Source organism: Mastigoproctus giganteus, chromosome 3, assembly GCF_048544385.1.
Source record: "Mastigoproctus giganteus isolate SK-2022 chromosome 3, ASM4854438v1, whole genome shotgun sequence".
NCBI lineage: Eukaryota > Metazoa > Arthropoda > Arachnida > Uropygi > Thelyphonidae > Mastigoproctus > Mastigoproctus giganteus.
The window spans coordinates 205898003-205920392 of record NC_143577.1 but is presented as its reverse complement, the minus strand read 5'-3'; the positions used below and the strand labels follow the sequence as shown (position 1 = coordinate 205920392).

Below are 22390 nucleotides of genomic sequence, written 5' to 3'. Positions count from 1 at the left end.
ACAAAACTGTATCATGGTGTGCTAGGTAGCTATCCTTTAATCAGCAGTATCTTTGACTGTACAAAGGAGTAATATAAAGTTTGGATGTTCAGTTATAACTTACAGTATGCTTCATAGTTTATATGTACAGTCGGACCATGTATAACAAAGTCTATTCACGTGAAAAAATTTGTTAAACAGAAATATCATTATAAAGAAATATGACCTTTTAAAAATAAAAAATAATTCAACATTCAGAAAGATAGTAAAATACGAGAAATAAATGGGAATAAACGAATTTTCTAACATTTTAAAACAGTTAATTTTTTAATTGTTTCAAAATGTTTCAAAATTAATCAGCATTCTGGATATCATTATTCTCTTCTTGATGATTCCCTTCTACTTCTGAATCTTGTTTTTTCTCTCTCTGGGTAACTCAAATTTTTTTTGGCTTGTGCAGCAAAAGCCTTAGGCTTCCTTGCACCAATATGGCTAATAATAATAATAATATTATTATTATTATTATTATACTTATTATTATATTATACTTTGACTCCATGCCTCATTGCAGGCTAATAGAGGCACTGAACATCTACAAAGTCAATCCGATAGTGACAAACTTCCTAGGAGCAACAATGGTGAAATGGAGTACCACCATTAAGGTTGAGAACATCACAGCCAAGCCAATCCCCATCAGGAGAAGAATCTTTCAGGGAGATGCCCTGAGTCCACTGTGGTTCTGTCTAGCACTTAACCCGCTATCCAGCAGCAAGTCGGATATAACCTCAAAGAAGAAAGAAAGAACCTGTACACCTTCACCCCTCTGATGTACATGGATGATATCAAGCTCTGCGCGGGAACTGAGAAGCAACTCCAGCAACTAGTCCAGATCACTGAAGAATTCAGCATGATATTAAGATGGAATTAGGTCTAGAAAAATGCAAGACCCACAGATTGCACCAGGGAAAATTAGTCAACCGAAACTACCAGCTGCAGACTGGTAAAGAGATCAAAGCCATGGCAGAGAGAGAAAGGCCGACAAATACTTGGGGATGATGCAGGCTCAGCAGTTACAGCACAAAGAAATTAAGACCTGACTGACTGAAAAATACCATCAGAGACTCAGAAGCCTGCTGAAAACAAAGCTGAACGGAGGGAACACAGTTAAAGCCATAAACACCTATGGCTTTAGTCCCAGTGCTAACATACTCCTTCAGGGTCATAAATTAGACTAATACCGAGTTGGAGAATATAATGAGAAAGACAAGGACAACGATGACCAAGAGCCAAAGTCAGCCATGGAGAGACTGACAATTGCTTGGAAAGAAGGAGGAAGGGGCCTGATAGACCTCATCGAGCAGCAGAAAACAGTGATTGCTAACCTGAAGGATTACTTCCAAAAACACACAGCAGCGCTCCACCAGGAAGGAAGATAGGCCATAAGGAAGATAGGCAAGTGGTATACCCCAACCAGGAGGCACAAATGAAGCTAGAAAAGTGGGAAAAGAAGACACTCTGTAGCAGACACTACAATGATCTCCATCAAGATCACATAGATAAAATTGCTTCCAATGCATAGCTCATGGGCGGGACCCTCTTCCCCAAGACTGAAGGATTCATGCTTGCCATCCAAGATCAGGTAATCAACACCAGAAACTATAGAAAATACATTGCCAAGGAGCCCGGAGTGTCCGATGACACATTTCGACGATGCCATCTGGCCTCAGAAACGATCCAACACATCACCATGGGATGCAAGGTGATCACCCAGACTGAGTACACTCACACGACCAGGTAGCCAGGATAATACATCAGAAGCTAGCAAGGAAATACCAGTTTATTGAAGAAAGTGTACCATACTACAAGTACGAACCCCAGGCAGTACTAGAGACCCCAACCCACAAGCTGTACTGGGACCGCGCCATAATAACAGACAGGACAATCCCACACAACAGACCAGACATAACCATTGTAGACAAGGAGGAAAAGGCTACCTATCTGATTGACATAGCGGTACCCAACACTGGCAACCTGCAGAAAACCCATGGGGAAAAAATCAGGAAGTACATGAACCTAAGACTGGAGATCAAAGAGATGTGGCATATGCAACAAGTTACGACCATCCTGATCATTGTATCAACCACAGGTATGGTGCCAAAGCCCTACATAACAGCCTAGCAGCAATGGGTCTCCCAGTGAACACCTACAAGGAACTCCAGAAAGTCGCAATCCTGAACACCTGTAGGATAGTTAGAGAGAGTTCCTGGACCAAACACCAGACATAACAACAACCACCCTGTGTACTTGGTAGCAATACCTGCTCATGAGGTGGAACCCCCAATCAGGGAGAAATAATATAAGAGCAATAATAATATTATTATTATGATTAAGAAGTGATTCTTTTCATATGTACATGATGCACAATATTAGTACAATTAAGAATTATTTTGTAAAACACGCTGAGTGATCACTGAATTATGACCACCCTTATGAAAAGTGAATGCGATCTGTTGACCACATGAGGTACGAGAGTGCGCAGTTAGTTGACCTATGTAGCATAGATAAGATGTGAGTGGTTCAGTATGTAGTAAAATTCTGAGCGTGATGGGTAAAAGGAAGGATTTATCGAACTTTAATAAACGACAGATTGTGGGAGCTTGACAAGCTGATGCCTTGATTTCTCAAACAGCTGAACTGGTGGGGTGTTCGAGAGCTGCCGTAGTTAAAGTCTACCAGGACTGCCGTCAAAATGGTCAGACAACGACCCGACAGTAAAACTGCAAAGGTCAGTGAAAGGTTGAAGTTAGAGGTGAGTGCCGGGTCCGATGACTCGAACAGGCGCAGCACTGTTGAAGAGTTGACTACCCAATACAACATGGGCATGTTGAAGAGTTGACTACCCAATACAACACGGAACAATATCTGGCATGACCATGCATCGCACGTATGGGCTATACCAGACGATCCCTACGGCATCCTCTCCTAACCAAGGTTCATCAGCTTAAAAGACTTGCCTGGTGCAAATAGCATGCAAGTTGGACATTATAAGACTGGAAGAAGGTGTGCTGGTCGGATGAGTCACGTTATTTACTCAACGCTGTGGATGGACATGTATGGATTTTGTGTCAACAACATGAGGCTCTTGATCCATCATGCATGGTATCAAAAGTGCAGGCTGGTGGAAGCGGTTGTATGGTGTGGGGCATGTTTCATTGGCAGGAACTTGGATCCCTGGTACATATGGAACAACATATCAGTGGTCTTTGTTATCGTCAACTGACCGTGTACACCCCGCTATGTTACACTTTTTTCCAAATGGCGATGGTGTCTTCCAAGATGACAATGTGATGAGCCATCAGGCACTTGTTGTAGGAATGGTTTGAGGAACACAGTTCTGACTTCCAGCATATCGATTAGCCTCCGAACTTCTCCAATATCAATCCCATAGAACACTTGTGGGACACTATGGAAAGCCATATCAGGCCTCTGGATACATCAATTACCTTCATATCTGCATTGCTAGCCACATTACATATAGCTTGGTTGGCCATACCTCCCAAACGCTTCCGACATCTTGTTGAATCAATGCCGCGTCGGATAGCTGCTGTACTGAGGGCAAAAGGAGGACCTACGAAGTATTAGGTAGGTGGTCATAATTCAGTGATCACTCAGTGTATTTACTTTTTTATACACTGGATTTTAATGTATATCATTCATAAAATGTTTACATTTGTTTAAACATCAAATATATTCTCACACTGAAGGTCTCAATGCACAGTTTCAGAAGCTGCCAGTATTAGATGTTTGGAAAGTTTAATTATCTTTGTTGCCCTCATTTTCCTCCCCCAAATAATCACCAGTTTGGCATACTGTTCAAAATGTCGGAGTCACTCAGATATTCAGCTACTCTGACCATATAAACAGAGATAGGGAAAATTTACTGAAAGCATTAGCATTAGTTGAGGCATATGATATAAGAAAGCAGGCTTATTAGAGTATCAGCCAAAAAAAAAAAAAAAAAAAACCTTCCCATTTTGCCCATCTGGTCACTCAAAATGTTTGTCTAGTTCAGCCTTAAATTTATTTAAGCTATCAACTTCCACAACAACAGATGGAAGTCTGTTCCAGCAATCAACTACCCGCTGGCTAAAGGTAAACTTCCGAAAGGTGTGGATGACTTACGTCTGCAAAACAACAGATGACTAATTGCCCGGGTAAAGGAATATTTCAACACAGCTTAAGGAGAGCCTATTGTTCATGTAGGAATATTTATTAATTTGAACACTGGCTATGGAACAGAAAGCAGTTGTTGACCAACACAACTTCTTGGTATGTGGGACAGGTGATTGCATAAGTTTTACAGTAATCCCTTTAACTCTTAATTCATGCTCTCTAATTGCCTAAGGCCATCAGTGCAAACAATGCGTACTCAGTTAACTCTCTTATGTGTTTGTTATATATAAATCTTCTTCATTCTACAGAAACTATTTTAAATGTAATTACCATGGGAAATTCAAAGATTTTTCTCTAAATAGAAAATTTTGCTATAAAGAAGTTCATTAACCAGAGCTGACTGTATATTTAAATTAATGATTTAGGTTCATTTACCTCGTGATCCACAAAAAAATAATTTCGTCGTCCAGATGCAGACCATGGTCTGCTAATTGGTGACCCCTGCCCTAGAGGGTCACTATAAAGAGCTTTGACTGTATTACTGCTTGCGTTTACTTATCACATAACTTCTATAACTAAAATGAATTAACTAATCATAGCCCCTCATTTGCATTATTAATTATTAGACTTGTTAGCATAAATATGTAATGCATAAAGCACCTATTTGTCTTCACTGTGTTCATCTTCATCTATTTTTCTATCTATCCTTCTTCTGTTTTTCTTTCTATCTTTCCATCCATCCATCTGCATGCAATAACTCGACTCATATTGGGTAGATTTTCATGAAATGTTATATTTGGCTCTTTTAGAAAGATTTGTCAAGCCATCCCAAATTGCATTAAAGTCGAACCAGGAGAAATCCAGCAGTTATTATTTCTTTCATTTTTTATATACATATCGCATAGGCTATCCATACATCATGTATTGTAGCTGAAGTGGATGTTATGTTTGTTGCTGTGTGCTGATTGGAGGAATGAATGGACAGCATAACAAACATGCAGAAATGAAATGAAATGAATGAGAATAAAAGTTGTTTTATTGCTCATTTTCTGTTATAAGTTTTCTAAATCATGAATTATTACCTATTTTCTTATTATGTTAATCGCAGCAGAAACATTAAATATGTGTTACATTTCAATTGTTATTAGCATCCAGGAAGAAATAAGTGAACTGCATTATGAAGGCAATGACAATACACCACAGTTTAATTTATTAAATCTCAGCTAAAGTTTGTGTTATATGTTTATAAACAACAGAGCCTGAAATACATGGTGAATATTACATTGGGGGCTAGGTGCAGCAAAGTGAAAACAATTAATTTTATATATTATTAGTTGAACAATTAGTAATTAATTAGTAACAAGATAATTAGATGTTTACTTTTTGCTTCATTAATCACAGATAAAGAAAAAAATTCAATTAATTTAAGAAATAAAAATCTAAAACATCTGAAATGTAATTCACTGCATACATTAACTTGTTTTTCATTGGAGAAGTATATCTGTAAAAAATTATTTAAGGCTCCATTTTAGGGTAAAATTTAAGCTTAATAAAACAATAGTGTTAGATTTTCTATATACCTGTCAGTTGAGAAGCAAGCAAAAATTGCTTTAAGGCAGATAGGAGAAATATATTTTTTTAAATAACATGATTGTTTCTAAAGATAATTTTTGATCTTATTAGCCAATATAGTGTCAGAATTAAGAATACATTTTTTAGTTTCCCATTTTCAGTTATTTCTTCCCATTTATCCCAAAAACCTGATTGGTGAATTCTTTACACCAACACACCCGGCATGACAACACAAAAGGGTTAAGTGCATGCCGTCCAAGAAAGAAAAGTTTATGAACACTGCAAGCTACAAGAAAATTGTGTGCCTTCTAAAGAAACAGCCAGTGAAAGTTCAATTAAAATTTGTAACGTCCAGTGCTTTTTTGATGGTCAAGTTTACTCAGTGCTTCAGAAAGAAGAGATAATGATTCATATTTTACATGATTTTAGCCATTAATAGTAGAATTTGCAAGGCTGAAGCAATTCACATAAGCATTCTCAAGAAATTTAGGTATTCAGCATTTTGAAACAGGATTATATTGCAACAGGAAATCTTACTATTGGAAAGAAAATAATAGGATACAATCATTTGCTGAAATATTTTAATTGTCTTCAACCTATTGAAAATTGTAACTATAAAAGTTTAAGAGATCTCAAAATTAGTTGTTTTATTTAATAGCAGATTAGTTAGTAGTGAATACTGAATTTGATTCACTGATGGATGAGCAGAAGTTTCCCAAACTGAAGAGCCAAAGTGAAGTGAAGCATAAAAGAATTGATTGAAGATTGGCTTTTTTCCTAAGTAAAAAATCTCAGTTGGAAGCCAAAAGTATCCAACAGTGGCCAGGATTGCAAAAACTGTTCTTGCACTCTCCCATGGTAATGCAGATGTAAAAGGGTTTTTGTTGTTCCAGCAGAATTATAACTGCTGATAAAGCTGCAATGTAAGTTGGAAATTTAAATGTAAGACTAATAGTGTTGTTCCCAAGCAGTATGCTAATAAGGCAGAACCAGTCCCAATAGGGACAAGTTCTAAGCTTGTTCCTGGCAGTAAGCAGAAAATTGCAGGTTTTTGTGCAGGTGCATTCAAGGAATATAACAGTTATCTTGAAAAGAAAAGAAAGAAACAGTCAGGTATGCAATGAAATGGAAAATGCAAAACAGATGACAAGGAAAAAGACAAAATTGCAGTTATTAAAATTAAGCTGAAAGGTGTAAGGAGAGAAATAGGAGTTACGAGGTTGAGTATCAAATAAACTTTTAGATAAGAATTGAAAAAAAGCATTGCTAAGGGATTTTGAAGCAGCTAAAGTGGCACAAGCTGTGATAGGAGGGGCTATTATGAAAGCCAATGAAGAAACCAATGAAAATAAAAAGCTGTTGTCTGCAGTAAAAGAAACCCAGAGAAAAAGGAAAGACAGCATGATTACTAAATATGTCATTAAATTTTTTTTTTCTTTTAGGTTTGTAAGGAATTGAATTATTTGTATTTTTTAATATAACTAAGCTTAATTATATTAGAAATTAGTTATATTAAAATTAAGCAATGTGATATAGCTTAGTTATATATTTTTCAAATATATAACTAATCTATTTCACATTGCTTTTAATCAATATAGCATTAAAAGTTGTGGCTATACCCCCCATCCAGGCAAAATTCACCTTTCACCTAAATTGCTCAACATTGATAAATAATGTCATCTTTTCAGCAGCATGAACTAAGAAAGAACTAAGAATTCAAATACCAGTTCTACTGAACTGATATATGAATAAGGATTTTCTGCAAAAAAGTAAAAACACACAAAATGTTTTCCTGTATTTTCTCATATTAATTTTTTTTTAAGGAAAAAAAGTGCTATTTTTTTTATTTATTATTTATTTTTTATTTCAAATTTTGCTCAGAAAAATGTGTTGGGGAAAGATACATAGGAGGAGTTGATATAATATTTAACCACTTGCCTGACTTGACCTAATAATGTATAGGCAGATATGTCGATTGAAAATTTATTTGTCTATATGTAGGACGTGCACTGTGCATTTCAATGTTTTTGTTTTAAATGTAAATATTCACCAAACCAGCAGTTCCCAACAGGTGGTTCGCAAAACCCTGAGGGATTTGTGAAAGTGTTCCAGGGGGTTCGCACTAAAAGTTCTGTAATGGCAGATGCCATTACAGAATTTTTAACAGAAGTTAAAATTTTTAAAAATTATAACTAATAATAAATAAAGTAAAATAAAATTAAATATAAAGTAAAGAATTGCCAAAGAAAGAAACGACATCTCCCACAATTTCTTATAACTAGTTTACTATCTTACAGTATAAACAACCTTCTTTATGCAGATAATACTGTGCTAATTTGTAATTCTAAGGATCATCTTAAAGAAACTCTGAAGAGAGTATGTGAAGCAAGTAAGAAAAAAGGATTGTTTCTGAATGTGTGTAAAACTAAAATTATGGTGATTGTTGATAATCTCAATTCCAGTAAAGTGAAGGTTAAGGGGCAATATATCGAAGTTGATGAATTTGATTACTTAGGATCAAGAATAAATAACAATAGTAACTGCTCAAACGATGTAAAGAGATGACAGGCAATTGCTAAAACGTTGGTTGCTGATCTGATAAAATTATGGAGAGATCATGATCTGCCCCTAAAGATGAAACTGAGAATCATTGATTCGTTAATTTTTCCAGTTGCCACTTATGGATGTGAAAGATGGAATCTGAAAAGAGTTTACAGGAAGAAAATTGAGGCATTTGAAATGTGGTGTTACAGGAAAATACTGCATATTTCGTACTGGGATCGAACAACTAATGAGTGAGTATTGAATAAAATTGGCATGCCTAAAATTCTTCTTCATAGCATCAACAAAAGAAAACGCAAGTTTTTTGGTCATATAGTAAGAAGGGAAAACTTTCTGTTGAAGAATATATTGGAAGGAAAAACCGAGGGGAAGAGGTGCAGAGGAAGACCTGCAACTAGGTAGAGGGATGGGATCAGTGAACTTCTGGGCATGACACTTTGCAATGCTGCTCATATAGCACATGATCGATGCAGTTGGAGGAATTGTTGGTGGCCACAACAGCTCCTCAGGAAGCTATGTGACTGGAAGAAGATCTTACAGTATATCGTGTTAAATAAATATGTTTTCCATACTAAATTTTTTTTTAATTCTCAAAGACTATTGTTATGTATAGGTACTTCTATCATTATGCAATATCGCTTATTAAAACATAATACCAGGAAATATTTTATAATAAAAATTTAGAACTATTAATCAATTTCAGAGAATATAGGCTTAGTGGTTCACGATAAAAATATTATGTTGAAAGGGGTTTGTGGGTCAAAAAAGTTTGGGAACTGCTGCACTAACTATCACAGCATTTTGTTATTTGCTGGTAAAATGGTATTTTTTTTCTATAATCATAATTTGCCTACTAGATAGCTCTACTTTCATTGATTCAGTAATATCAGTACATTGAATGTATATATCAATATATGCATTCAATAATATCAAAAAAAACCAAACATGCTTGAAAATGTAATGCATTGCATTTGTTATTTTATTATTGTTAAATATAAAGAAAAAATAATGTATTTTAGCTTTTCTTCTGAGAGTAATATTGTAATTACTTTTTAATGAAAATTGGTAGATAACAGTGTTTAATAAGTTAATCTATGCACTGCATTACATTTCAGGTACATTTGATTTTTTTATTAAATTAATTGAATTTTTGTTCTCTTTTTCTGTGATTAATAGAATTGAAAAGTAAATATAGTTTTCAATTAATTGCTAAGATTATAACTTTATACTACACTTAATGAAGCTCTATAGCTTTATGTTTTCTAAACTTAGCCATTCAATTTAATTACAACTTTATAATATTTATTATTCTTCTCCCATATACTTTTAAGTCTCTTTTCTCTACATATACAGTATGTATCTCTTCACAAGCCACACCATTTACAGGTCTTATAGCTATATGCATGAAGCATGCATGAAGCATCTAAAGCTAACAATACTACATTAAAACTACATTTAAGCTACGAATTTCTTTTTCCATACAATTTATGTGGAAAAAAGAATAATTGCCAGATTTCTATTTGTCTGATTTTAATGAAATTTGGAATGGCTCAACAAATATTTTTAAAAGGCCCAAATATAAAACATAATGAAAATCTGTCCACTAGGTGTCCCTCTGTTATGAGGATGGACAGCCATGGTGAAGATGAAGACAATAGATATATATGCATATACTGTATATGCAAACATGCCTAAAAATTCAAATTCCTCTTAATGAATTAATTTCTGGGTCAACACATTTTTGTGTAACTTGACAATTTTGTTGTGCCAATCAAGTATTGTAAATTTTGTTTCAGTCAGACTGTAAACAGAAGAGTTTCACGTTTGACCTGTATTTTGTATAGTGCCATCTTGTTACAAACTGGCAGATAAAAATAGAAGTATCCTTGCCATGGTGCACTTTATTTCCCTCCTGCATTATTGTAATTTGGTTTGGATCAGATGTAAACAAATGAATTATAAATAGATGACACTTAAATCAAATGGTGTCCATCTTGTTTCAAAATGACGGATAAAATTACCTCAATCCTCCAATGAGGCATTCAAATTGGGTTACTTGACATTTTGGTGATGACGTTACATAATATGATATAATAACATAGTTCTCATTAAAATGACGACTTCCTTCTAATAATCCAGGTTCGGCACATAGATGTAAGTCTGCTTATAAAAGATGCTTATTAATATAATAAAATTAAGGTCTAAAAATTTCATTGGCTCTGTTTAGATTTATAAAAGATTATTTGAAAAATATTTATAAAAGATTATTTGAAAAATATTATTTAATACCATTTTGTTTATAGTTCATATTGTATTACAGTAGAATCAGGCTTAACAAAATCAGTTTAACTTTTTTGTCCATACTGCAGTTTGTTTCTGAATTTTATGAAATTTATTACCCTTGCTAGATAGTATAACCTTATTAGAAATTAAGAATTAAAGCCAAAGGTTATGTAGTGTTAGCTAGTCTTTATTGCTTTAGAATAATGAGTATATCTGAAAGTGCTTTATTTTCAGTTAAACTAAAATAAGAATAACAGAAAGAATAAGAATATAAGAATAACATATTTTTATAAATTTTAGTATATTACAAGACTGTGGAATTCTTCGGACATGCTTATGTAAGGAAACAGGATTATGAAGACTGGGGAATCAAAGCTAAAAAATGATTTTATTATAATAAATATTGTAATTTATGTTCAGGTGAGTATATATAAATTATATAAATGTAAATAAAAAAATAAAAAAATCTTGGTATCAGTTACATGAATAATTCTTGCTTACACTGACCAAACTTAAATTTATTTAATCAGGTTCATCATCATCAGCCATTTTCAATCCAGTGCAGGATGAAGGCCTCACCAGCAACTGGAAAGTTGCTGGAGAGGCCTTTGTGCCTGGAGAGGCACAAAACAGAAGGAACTGGAAAGTTGCTGAAGAGGCCTTCTTCCTGCACTGGATTTCATCTATCCATCTCCGCCTTTGTCTTCCACGTTTTCTTCTAGCTCCTCTTTGGTACCATTCTGTTATTTTCTTAGTCCATCTGTCGTCTTGTCTTCGAGCTATGTGTCCTGCCCAAGACCATTTTAGTTCTTTAGTTTTGATAAGAATGTCCTTTACTTGAGTTTTTCTCCTAATCCATGTGTTTCTCTTCTTATCTAACAGTCTGATTCCCAATATAATTCGTTCCATTCTTCGCTGTGTAGTTCTTAGCTATTCTTCCATTCTTTTGGTGAGTGCCCAAGTTTCACTTCCATAAATCATGGTGGAGAGTATATATTGGTTCATTATTTTATGTTTCAGACAAACTGGGATATTGCTCTTCAGTATGTGACTATATTTCCTGATTGATATCCATCCAAAATTTATTCTTCTCTTGACTTCCAGCCATTTATCGTTATTATGTAACGTATGTCTGCCAGGGGCAAAGGTTGATGACGTTGTAGAGCGGATATCATCTTTTAAGGGCACAAAAGGTGATATAGTGGTACACGTTGGCACTAATGATATTAAGAGTAGGAGACCGACAGAATTACCTAACAAGTACAGGTCACTGGTGGAAAAAAGCCGTGAATTAGGGTTGAATTTGAAAGTGTCTGCAATTCTGCCCAGACACGATAGGAGGGAGTATATGATGAGAGTCCTGTCGATCAATTCGGCCCTGGAAAGATTGTGCAGGGCTCAAGGGGTAGAATTTTTTTCAGCCTGGTCTGTACTTGTTAACAGGAGAGACTGCTTCTACAGGGATGGGATACACTTAAATAGAAAGGGTGCAAGAATGTTTGCTGATGCTATCGAGGCAGTGTTAGGAGGGTCGGAAAACTGCTAGATTGGGGGGATACAAGGACTAATAGATTAACAGTAGCCACTGGCAGAGGAGAAAGTGATTCTTGCACTGCTTCTATTGGAATGAGCAGCAGCCTGGAAAATAGGATATTTCAGAGACTGCTGGGAATCATTGGGGTACAAGTAAACACATGGGTTGTGTTAGGGTGGCTAAGAGGAAGAGCAGGTGCATGTATACTTGCATGTACACCAATGCTAGGAGTCTAGTAAATAAATTTGATGAATTTGAGGTATTGCTCAAAACATCAAAGGCAGATATTGTTGGGATTTCAGAGACGTGTGTCACACAGATATAAGGAATGCAGAACTGGAATTTGGGGAGTACAATGTCTACAGAAAGGATAGACAGGATAGGAAGGGAGGAGGGGTTATGCTATTAATTAAGAAACACATAAAATCCAAGGAAGTGAAGCCAGTCGACATCGCTGGACAGTGCAGTGTCGAGTCAGTTTGGTGTGACATAAGCATTGGGAGATCAAAATTGAGAGTAGGAGTGTGCTATAGGCCTATTGACTCTGATGAGTATAATAAGAAACTGTACAGAGAAATAGAGTGGGCCAGTAAATCAGAGAGTCTTATTATGGGGGATTTTAATTTCCCAGATATTGACTGGAATTTGGGGGCTGGTCACTCACACACTAGCAAGGCTTTTGTGGATTTATTGGATGATTGTTTTCTACATCAGCATGTTCAGGAGGCAACTAGAGGGAGTAATACTCTTGATTTGATTATCAGTAGTGATTCTTCATGCATTAAGAATCTGCAGATAAATGAACCACTAGGTGGCAGTTATCACAGTGTTCTGAAGTGGGATTTACTCAAAGAGGTAACTACCATTAGGGATAAAGGGAAGGGGTATTGCTTTCGTAAAGGCGACTACGGTGGACTTAGACAGTATTTAAATTCTATACAGTGGGATCAACTGATGATGTTACCAACAGCAAATTCAAAATGGGAAGCATTCAAAGAACTTATCTTGGAAGCTACTAGGCTTTACATACCAACTAAGAAATATTGTTCAAGGTTTAGGCCTAAATGGATGTCAGATGAACTAATGAGGCATATGGCAGGGAAGAAAAATGCATGGGATACATACAAATTAACACGTGACACAGAAGCCTATGATAGATACAAGTTGATCTGTAACCAAGTTACAAAGGAGGTTAGGCAGGCGAAGGCAGATTACAAGAAATCCTTGGCAAAGGATGCAAATAAAAACAGCAAAGAGTTCTTTACTTATGTAAACTCTAGAAGGAAGGGGATGAATCAGATTGGTCCACTTGATATCGATCGGTCAACTGTTGATGATCCTGCTCAGGTAGCTAACAAACTAAATGAATATTTTGCATCGACATTCACACATGAGGAGTTATTCAGCGAGGGGAATGCCAGAGGTTTATTCAACTCTGGCAGTAAGCTAGAGAATCTTGTAATAACTGAGAGTAAAGTGGAGGAGAAATTGTTGAAGATAAACACAAGAAAGGCACCTGGGGTGAATGGAATCTATCCAGTTATATTAAAGGAGGCAGCAGTGGAAGTAAGCAAACCCTTAGCCATAATTATGAGAGCTTCCTTGGACTCAGGGGAGGTACCCATAGACTGGAAATGTGCAAATGTGACCCCAATTCACAAAGGAGGATCAAAGGCTGACACAAGTAATTATAGATCTGTGAGTTTAACTTCTGTTTCCGGAAAATTAATGGAGGCACTGGTTAAAGAAGCACTGCAGGCTCATCTAGACAAGACTTCAGTTATAGCTCAGACACAGCATGGTTTTGTTAAGGGGAAATCTTGCCTGACTAATTTGATTGGATACTATTATGCAGTCACAAAAGAACTGGATGCAGGGAATAACTTTGATATTATATACTTGGATCTTAGAAAGGCTTTTGATACTGTTGCACATGGAAGACTGCTGCACAGATTGGAGCAGTGTGGCATTGGAGGCAAATTGCTGCTATGGAGAAAGGGGTGGTTGAGGGGGAGAAGACAGAGAGTGGTAATCAATGGACACTGCTCATCGTGGACTAATGTTATTAGTGGAGTCCCTCAGGGTTCAGTGTTGGGTCCTTTATTGTTTTCTGTATTTATAAATGATATTGATGATGGTATATCAAGCTTAATGTCCAAGTTTGCAGACGATACGAAGGTTGGCAGGGTTGTCAAGGACACTACTGACACTATGCTACTGCAACAGGATCTGGAAAGGTTGAGCAGATGGGCTGAGAGGTTGCAAATGAAGTTTAACATTGACAAATGTAAAGTACTACATATGGGAAACAGCAACCCCAGAGCAACGTATCAACTCTGTGGTACTACACTGACAGTGGCAGAGAATGAAAGGGACCTGGGGGTGGTTGTGCAGGCAGATATGAAGTTCTCTGAGCAGTGCAGCCGGGCTGCAAGAGTAGCTCATGGTGTATTGTCAATGATATATAGGAATTTTTGTAGCAGGGATAAGGAGGTGATTATTCCCTTGTATAAGGCAATGGTCAGGCCACACCTAGAGTACTGTATACAGGCCTGGAGACCTCATTTCAAGAAGGATGTAGAGCTGCTGGAACGAGTACAGAGAAGGGCAACAAGATTAGTGAATGGAACAAAGGGTTGCTCTTACGAAGAAACGCTTAAATTTTGCAAATTACAGTGTCTGGAGACTAGGCAGCAGCGAGGTGATCTGATAGAGGTGTACAAAGCCTTGAATGGTTTGAGCATGCTCAATGCTGATGGGATTCTTCCTCTTGCTCAGAATAATCACCTGAGTGGGCATAAATTCAAATTGAGGAAAGACAGATGTAGGATAGATGTGTGGAAATTTGCCTTTAGCCAGCGGGTGGTTGGTAGGTGGAACAGACTTCCATCCCTTGTCGTGGAAGTTGATAGCCTAAATAAGTTTAAGGCTCGGCTGGACAGGTATTTTGAACGAACAGAGGGGTGAAGTGGAAGTGGTTATTTTTTATTTATTTATTTTACTTTAATTTTTTTGGCTGATGCTGCATAAGCTTGCTTTCTTGCATCAAATTCCTCTACTAATGCTAATGCTGATGCTAATTACAGCTAATAACTTGTCCTAGATAAGAATATGACTCCACCTTTTCAATTACTGCTCCTTCAATCATTATATCTCTTTCTGTGGCATACTTGTTCATCATTACTTTTGTTTTACCCATATTCATCTTTAGTCCAAAACCCTTACTAACTGTGCATAACTGATTAAGATTTTCCTCTAATTCTTTGGGATCGTGGCTTATGACCACAATGTCATCTGCAAATCGTTTGTTGTTTGTTTGTTTGTTATTTGGTTTTTAGGAGCATTAGCAACTAAGGCCATATTGCTCTGGGATATGCAGTGGTCATTCCCCGACCTTTCCACATCTTACGTATTTGGTGGTGACGGGCTCAAACCCCGGTCTAATCAAGAAGCATGTGCTACGCGCTGCTGCTCCTTCCGACCTGGCTACGGAGGTGCCACTGCAAATCGTAAATGGTTTAGGTACTCTCTGTTCACATTGACTCCTTTCTGTGACCAGTCTAATCTTCTGAAAGCTTCCTCAAGGGCAGCAGTAAACAGCTTCGGAGATATTGTGTCTCCTTGTCGAACTCCTTTCTCGATTTTAAATTTCCTACTGTCTTGGTCTAGTCTAATAAAGGAGGTAGCACTCTCATATAGTTTCTTCAAAATCATAATATGTGGGGTATCTGTGCCTTGTCTTTCCAGTGCCCGAAACATTGCCTTATGCTGTATGGAGTCAAATGCCTTTTCATAATCCACAAATGTCAGGCATAATGGTCTTTTATATTCATTTGCTTTCTCCATTAGCTGTGATATTACGTGAAGGTGATCCATAGTTGAGAATCCTGTCCTAAAGCCAGCTTGCTCTTTCGGTTGATTCTCATCAAGTATTCTTTCTAATCTGTTAGTAATGACCCTTGTGAACAACTTGTAGATGTGGGATAACAAGCTAATTGGTCTATAATTTCCAATTTCTGATTTATCTCCTTTCTTATGCAGCAAAACTATGATTGCATTATTCCACTGCTTAGGCATCACACCTTTTCTAATGTACTTTGTGAAGAGCCTTGCCAGTTTTTGTGTTATAGCTCTTCCTCCCAATTTTAACAACTCTACAGTAACTTCATCTTCCCCCGGGGCTTTCTGATTCTTCATTTTCTTCAATGCATGTTCTACCTCATCAGGAAGAATATCGGGTATGTCGTATGTGTTGCTACTTTGCAATCCATCTTCCCCACTGCTGGCATCATTCCCTCGCTCCTTGTATAATTCTCTATAGTAGTCTTCTGCTATTTGAATTATGCCTTCTCTGCTGTTTATAAGTACACCATCACTATTCTTCAGTTTCAATATCATTTGTCTTTCTGTATTACTGCTCATGGCTGCTGATTTAAATCCTTTGTTTTCCCTTAATGCTTGTTCCACTTTTCTTGTGTTAAATCTTCTTATGTCCTCTCTGAGTCTCTTTCTAATGGCTTTACATAACTCAGTATACTCAATTTTCTTCCTGTCAGTGTTTTTCTTGCTCTTCATTTGTCGTCTTCGATTCATCATGACAAATGTTTCTTGACTAATTTTTTCTTCTTTGGATTTCTTTTTCCCTATAGGTTTCTTGGGCTTTATCACTTCCAGAAAGATGTAATATTCCTCATCGATATCTTGGTCCTGAGCAGTCTGCAGAAGCTCAAACTTGTTCTTAAGTTCCAGTACATACTGCTTTTTCTCCTCTTCTGTTATCTCAAAGACCTTTGTATTATTTACTCGGGTCAGTTTTTTTCCTTTCCTACATCTATATCAAGTGTACATCTTACCATTCTGTGATCACTTTCAACATTTACCTTATTCAGGACAGTAACATCATTCACAATATATCTTCTGTTAATGAGGATGAAGTTGATTTCATTAGTTGTTAATCCATTTGGACTCTTCCATGTCCACTTTCTGTTCACCCTTTTCTTGAAAAAAGTGTTCATTACTGACAGTCCTTGAGATTCTGCAAATTCCACAAGTCTTTCATTTCTTTCACCAATTCCAAAATTTCCTATCGTTCCCCTTTCTGCGCTGTTTTGTCTTTTTCCAACCTTAGCATTGAAGTCCCCCATAATAATAGTGTAGTGGGTTATCTGCTCGTCTAGAAGACTCAATTTTGGTGTACATTTCTTCAACCTCTTCATCATCACGGCTCGATGTTGGTGCATAAATCATTATAACCTTTAGCTTGTACCTCTTAGAAATCTTGAGTATTAGTCTTGACACCCTTGGTGATATACTTTTGAATTCCAAAATGTTGTTTTTAAAATCTTTATGGACCAGAAACCCAACTCCACCTTCACTGTTTCCATTGGTGTACAACAGATTTCCACTTGATAATCTTAACTGGTATTAATCAGGTTAATACCAGTTAAAAAAACATAAAATGAAAAAAATATATAATAAAATGTTTAAAATATACTAGATGAAATGCAAAAATAAAATAACAACCTAAAAGCACAGGTGATTTTGGTGCTAGATGCTGCTTTTATGAACTGTAAAGTTAAAATCACAGCAATGATTATAAACATATGCATGAGGATGATGGGATATGTACATATGGAAGGAATGAGAGAAGTGAATATTCTTTTCTCCTCCCTCTCATCACAACTCCTTTTGGCAATCTATGAATAATCCAGAGATCATTCTGACCTCGAGGCATTCTGGGATAGTATATTTTAAATGTTTCATTATACAGTAAACTCTCAATTTAATGTATGAAAAAAGTTACTAGTGCCAGAGTATACTCTGAGTGTACTAATGGAATAGAAGAAACCAGGACCTTATGACAAACAAGCATCCCATTCTGTTTATGGATAAATAAACTATCATAGTGCTCATCTGAGCCCTGCTTCTTTATTATAACCTAACTTGCAGCGTATCTCTTAAGAAAACTGGTGAAAAGAGAAAATCACACATGTGAGTATTGCACAGGAATTTTCTTTCCTACATCTCTGAGGAATATGGCATGAAAGTTGCATCAGATATTGTAAAAAGTAAGGTTAAGCTTAAATAACTACAGGCAGTCTATTCTTTATGATTACAGCAGAACAAGCTTTGCTTTCAGAACAGGTTGCACTGCTATTTCACTAATTTAAAATAAATGATACCTCTAAAAAAAGTTAATCTCTCATTTATTAAATAAAAGTAAAAAAAAAAAAAAAAAAAAAAAATTATTAAATAACTACAGTCTAAAAGCAAGTAAACATTTAATTATGAACAGACACATTTCCAATCTTTGTAGAATAAATGCAGTGGTCTTAATGCTCACAGCAATAAAAAAAAAGCTGCCTTCAAAATGAGTTGCATTAGTATTGCAACTCACAATAATAGAACACACACACAGACTGCTGCAGACTGGTTCTTCTTGCATGCGATAACTCTGGAAAACTGTATAAAAATAATTTCAAAAACCGGCACATAAAAGTTTGTTTATATTTAGGAAGGTACAGAAAATTACAAATTTTTAGCTTCAACTAACAATGCAGATTTATTATTTTTGAGAGGAACCTCACAGCACTGACACCACAGGCTTAAGAAGTGTTTTTTGATGTATAGTGTTGATGAAATTTCTTCACCAGTTAATAATAAAAAGCACACAAAAGTAGCAATCAATATAAATTTGAAGACGGTTCATAAGTGAATTCAGCTGCTAAGAAGTTAGCTTTGTGCATTGGGAATAATGTTTTAGACTGAATATTTGCCAGTATCTCAACTTCAATTTTATAGCTCCAACTCTGAATACAGGTTTTTCAAATACCACAATACAGTTTTAGTAAATTTTTTTCTGTTGACTATATATCAACCAATAAAGTAAAGTTAAATAATTTAATTTTTATTTTTTAACTTTATTTCAGTGTTTGTAATACATATACAGAGTAACCTTTTAAATTGTCAATTATGTGGGATACAAATGGTCTTTAAAATAAAAAAGAAAAGATTTCAGACATTTGGCAAAGACAGACACCCCTTCCCTCGTTAGTCCATAAAATTTAGGGTTTACTGTAATATATTTACATTTTATGTTTTAACTGGTATTATCTTAATTTTATTCATATATCCAGTTCTCAACCTACAAGGGTTTTTCAGTCATCTTGATAACAGTTCATTTCAGTTGTGGTGGATGTGCACAAGGATGCCATGTTTGCAGTTTTCAACTATTTAGAATCCTACCTCTGGGACTGTCATTATTAATAGGTCAACAAGTGTAAGAAATTAATTCTCCACTCCTTTTTCCATGTTTTTCTATTTAAGGCTTTATTCTTTTTTATACTTTTTGCAGTAATAAAGGTTACAGGGTTATACTTCAATGCTTGCATTGAAGTATAACCCCAAAAATAGTGTACATCTGTATATTCATTTCCCATCTTTGAGGTGTCCTCAAAGATGAAAAATGAATTAGCACCTCTAATGATCACAGATGCTTGGATAATATTCACATTAGAGATGACTACCATTATCCACCAGATACCCATGGTGATCCCAAACATCCTTCAATCCATACATGGTATTAGAACCAATAGTGCTTAGTACCATGTATGGGTTGAAAGTTGGGAAGGCAGAAGAGCCTTGCTGACATTGAATTTCTGAGAAGAAAGTTTCTTAATTTAAAACTTATTTCTTTCACTCTAAACATCTGCCACCATCATTTATAAATCAGCAATATTTTACAAATCTCCAACATAATGTTCAGGATATAAAAGTAAGGCACCTCTGCAGCCAGAAAAGTGTATTGGACAAAGAGTTCAGACAGTCCAAGAAATAGAGCATAATAAGAACAGTACCATTTGGGATTGTAAACCCTTTTAATGACAGCATCTGTAGTTATACTTTTGCTTAGAATAACACCAGCAAGGTATTGAAAAATTGCTCAGCACTACTCACATCTGTGTCCTTCAATCACAAGTATGGTACTCTGTATCTTAGTTGTATGCACCAGTAAAACTATATACAAACAAGCTTAGGACAATGATCAATAAACTAGGTCACTACAAATGCAAGAGATCAAACATTAAAATTAAAAAAGACATCTGTTATCACAGACATGCATTATATTTTGTAATTGTGGAAAATTTTTATAAAGATTAGGTCTAATCTGGTATTTTGTATCTCATTATTAGTTTCTATGCAAGGTTAATTGGTTTGATCTCTTTTGGTTGCTTTTATTAAACTTTTCACGAATGATCAGATGTGAAACATGAAAATTTAATGCTATATACATTGGTGTATGTAGTGTCAAGGAGATTATTTCAAAGGAGATTCATCCAAAAAATCCAGTAAGCTTCATTTCCCCAATAATAGTTCAGTTCCCAGCACAAAGTGGTTAAATATTATTTGAAACCCTTGTTTATATTATAATTACTTAATTGAATTACCCATTTTTTATCATTTTATACTTAATATAATATGTCAGCTTAATATAACAGTTTGATAATTCTTATTTTTTATTTCAGCCATGATCTACACATTTACAAATTAAACTTATTTTCTCATTGAATGTTTGCATAATCAGGACATTATATTATAACTGTGAAAGATCCAATTTTTTTTTTTATCACTATTAATGTTTTTTACTAAAGTTCACTTTTGAGATTATCTGATAATTTTATAAAATTGCATATTATTCAGAATAAAAATGAAAAAAATAAATAAATAAAAGTTTAGTATTTAGCCATTTGGGTAATTTTTCATAATGCATCGTTAATTTGTAATTTGTATTATAAAAGTCAATATATAAAGGTTGTCTATAAAGTTTACTCTTTTTTAAATTTAAAAAAGAATGAACATTATAGACAATTCTTATATATTGACTTTTACAATAAAAATTAGAAAAAAAAAAAAAAAAAACCTTAAAATAAAATTAGCAAATGTTTTGGTTATGCACACACTCTTTTGCACATTATCTAATTCCACCACACTGGCTTTTTACTAACAAGAAAAAAGAATAAGGGTTTCCTCCCTTCAATAACCATCTGTCTTGAATGCAAAGGTGTGTGTGTGTGTGTGTGTGTGTGTGTGTGTGTGTGTGTGTGTGTGTGTGTGTGTGTGTGTGTGTGTGTGTGTGTGTGTGTGTGTGTGTGTGTGTGAAATTATTCTTAACTTTTTTTTTTCCCCCTACTTGTTATCATCCCTAAATTTTCAGCCATGGATGGTCCTCTTTCCTGATTCTGGAAAGATGTCAGTTCAAAAGCATAAGGTCCAAGCTGCATAGTAAAAGCTAGCTGCAGTTGTATGATTGCAACAATGCAAAATAATTGGACATTTATATGGATAAGTCTGTGACATTGTTTGTGTGAAACTATGGTACAGGAAGATGTCAAAGACTGGTTTACCTCAAGGAAAAACTTTTATTATATAGAACATAGCCAAGTGGTAATTTACAAGTACTGAGTTACTTGGCATGTATTTGAATTCATGTGACACCACCAGTGGAGTCACTTGAATTCAAACACTACATGACTTAAGATGCTGATTCTCTATAAAATCAATAACAATAGCATGATACCAAAAAAAAATGGTAATATTCTTTAGTCTCTATCTTCTAAATTACTCTGATTCCATGTGGCCACATGGCATTACAGAAGTTTCCTGCAGTATAAACAGGAAAATGTAGGTTTTTGTCTTTAAAACATTGCATAATTGTAAGTCATGAGAAGGTGACCAGTGTGGATGGTATTTTTTGAAGGTCTTTTTTCATCATCTTTCTTCTAATATCTTTACTCAACAGTATCCCATTCACATTATCCTCACATATTGCCTTCAGTATTTTGCAAATAGTGCCCACTGACTTCATTCCCCACTATTAAAAGCTTTATTTCTACTCTTTGTTTTGACACATTCAATGACCAGTTGTTCTTGCACTATCTGAAATGGAGAGAAGTGACAAAGTTGTAACAAACTTTATCTTTTTCATTGCTTTTTTGGGTAATGCACGCAGAAAGAAAAAAACCTTCAATCTTTTTTAAAATATTTATTTATCAGTATCTGATTTTTATGTTTTAGATTTTAGTGTCTGAAGTTGAAATGTAATTTTAACTAAGGGAACACTAGATTTAAAAACAAATACCATAAAAAGATAATGAAATAGAACTCATTAATAGAATTTAGATAATTATTACTAAAATATTAATTCTTTAAAAATCTCAACTCTCTCTGCATGGGGGATGATTATAAATTATGAGGGGCCACAGAAACCTACAGTAAGCACTGAAAACT

The 22390-nt window shown here is 35.3% G+C and overlaps 1 protein-coding gene across 1 annotated transcript in view; it reads left to right on the top strand.

Moving 5' to 3' along the window:
- LOC150088624 (protein CEBPZOS) overlaps positions 1-22390 on the top strand; it is a 102198-nt gene that overhangs the window by 30909 nt on the left and 48899 nt on the right. Inside the window, exon 4 of the mRNA XM_090370824.1 lies at positions 10870-10989. Coding sequence (XP_090226950.1) covers positions 10870-10955 — 86 coding nt within the window. The 3' untranslated portion in view covers positions 10956-10989. The remainder of the gene's footprint in view (positions 1-10869; positions 10990-22390) is intronic.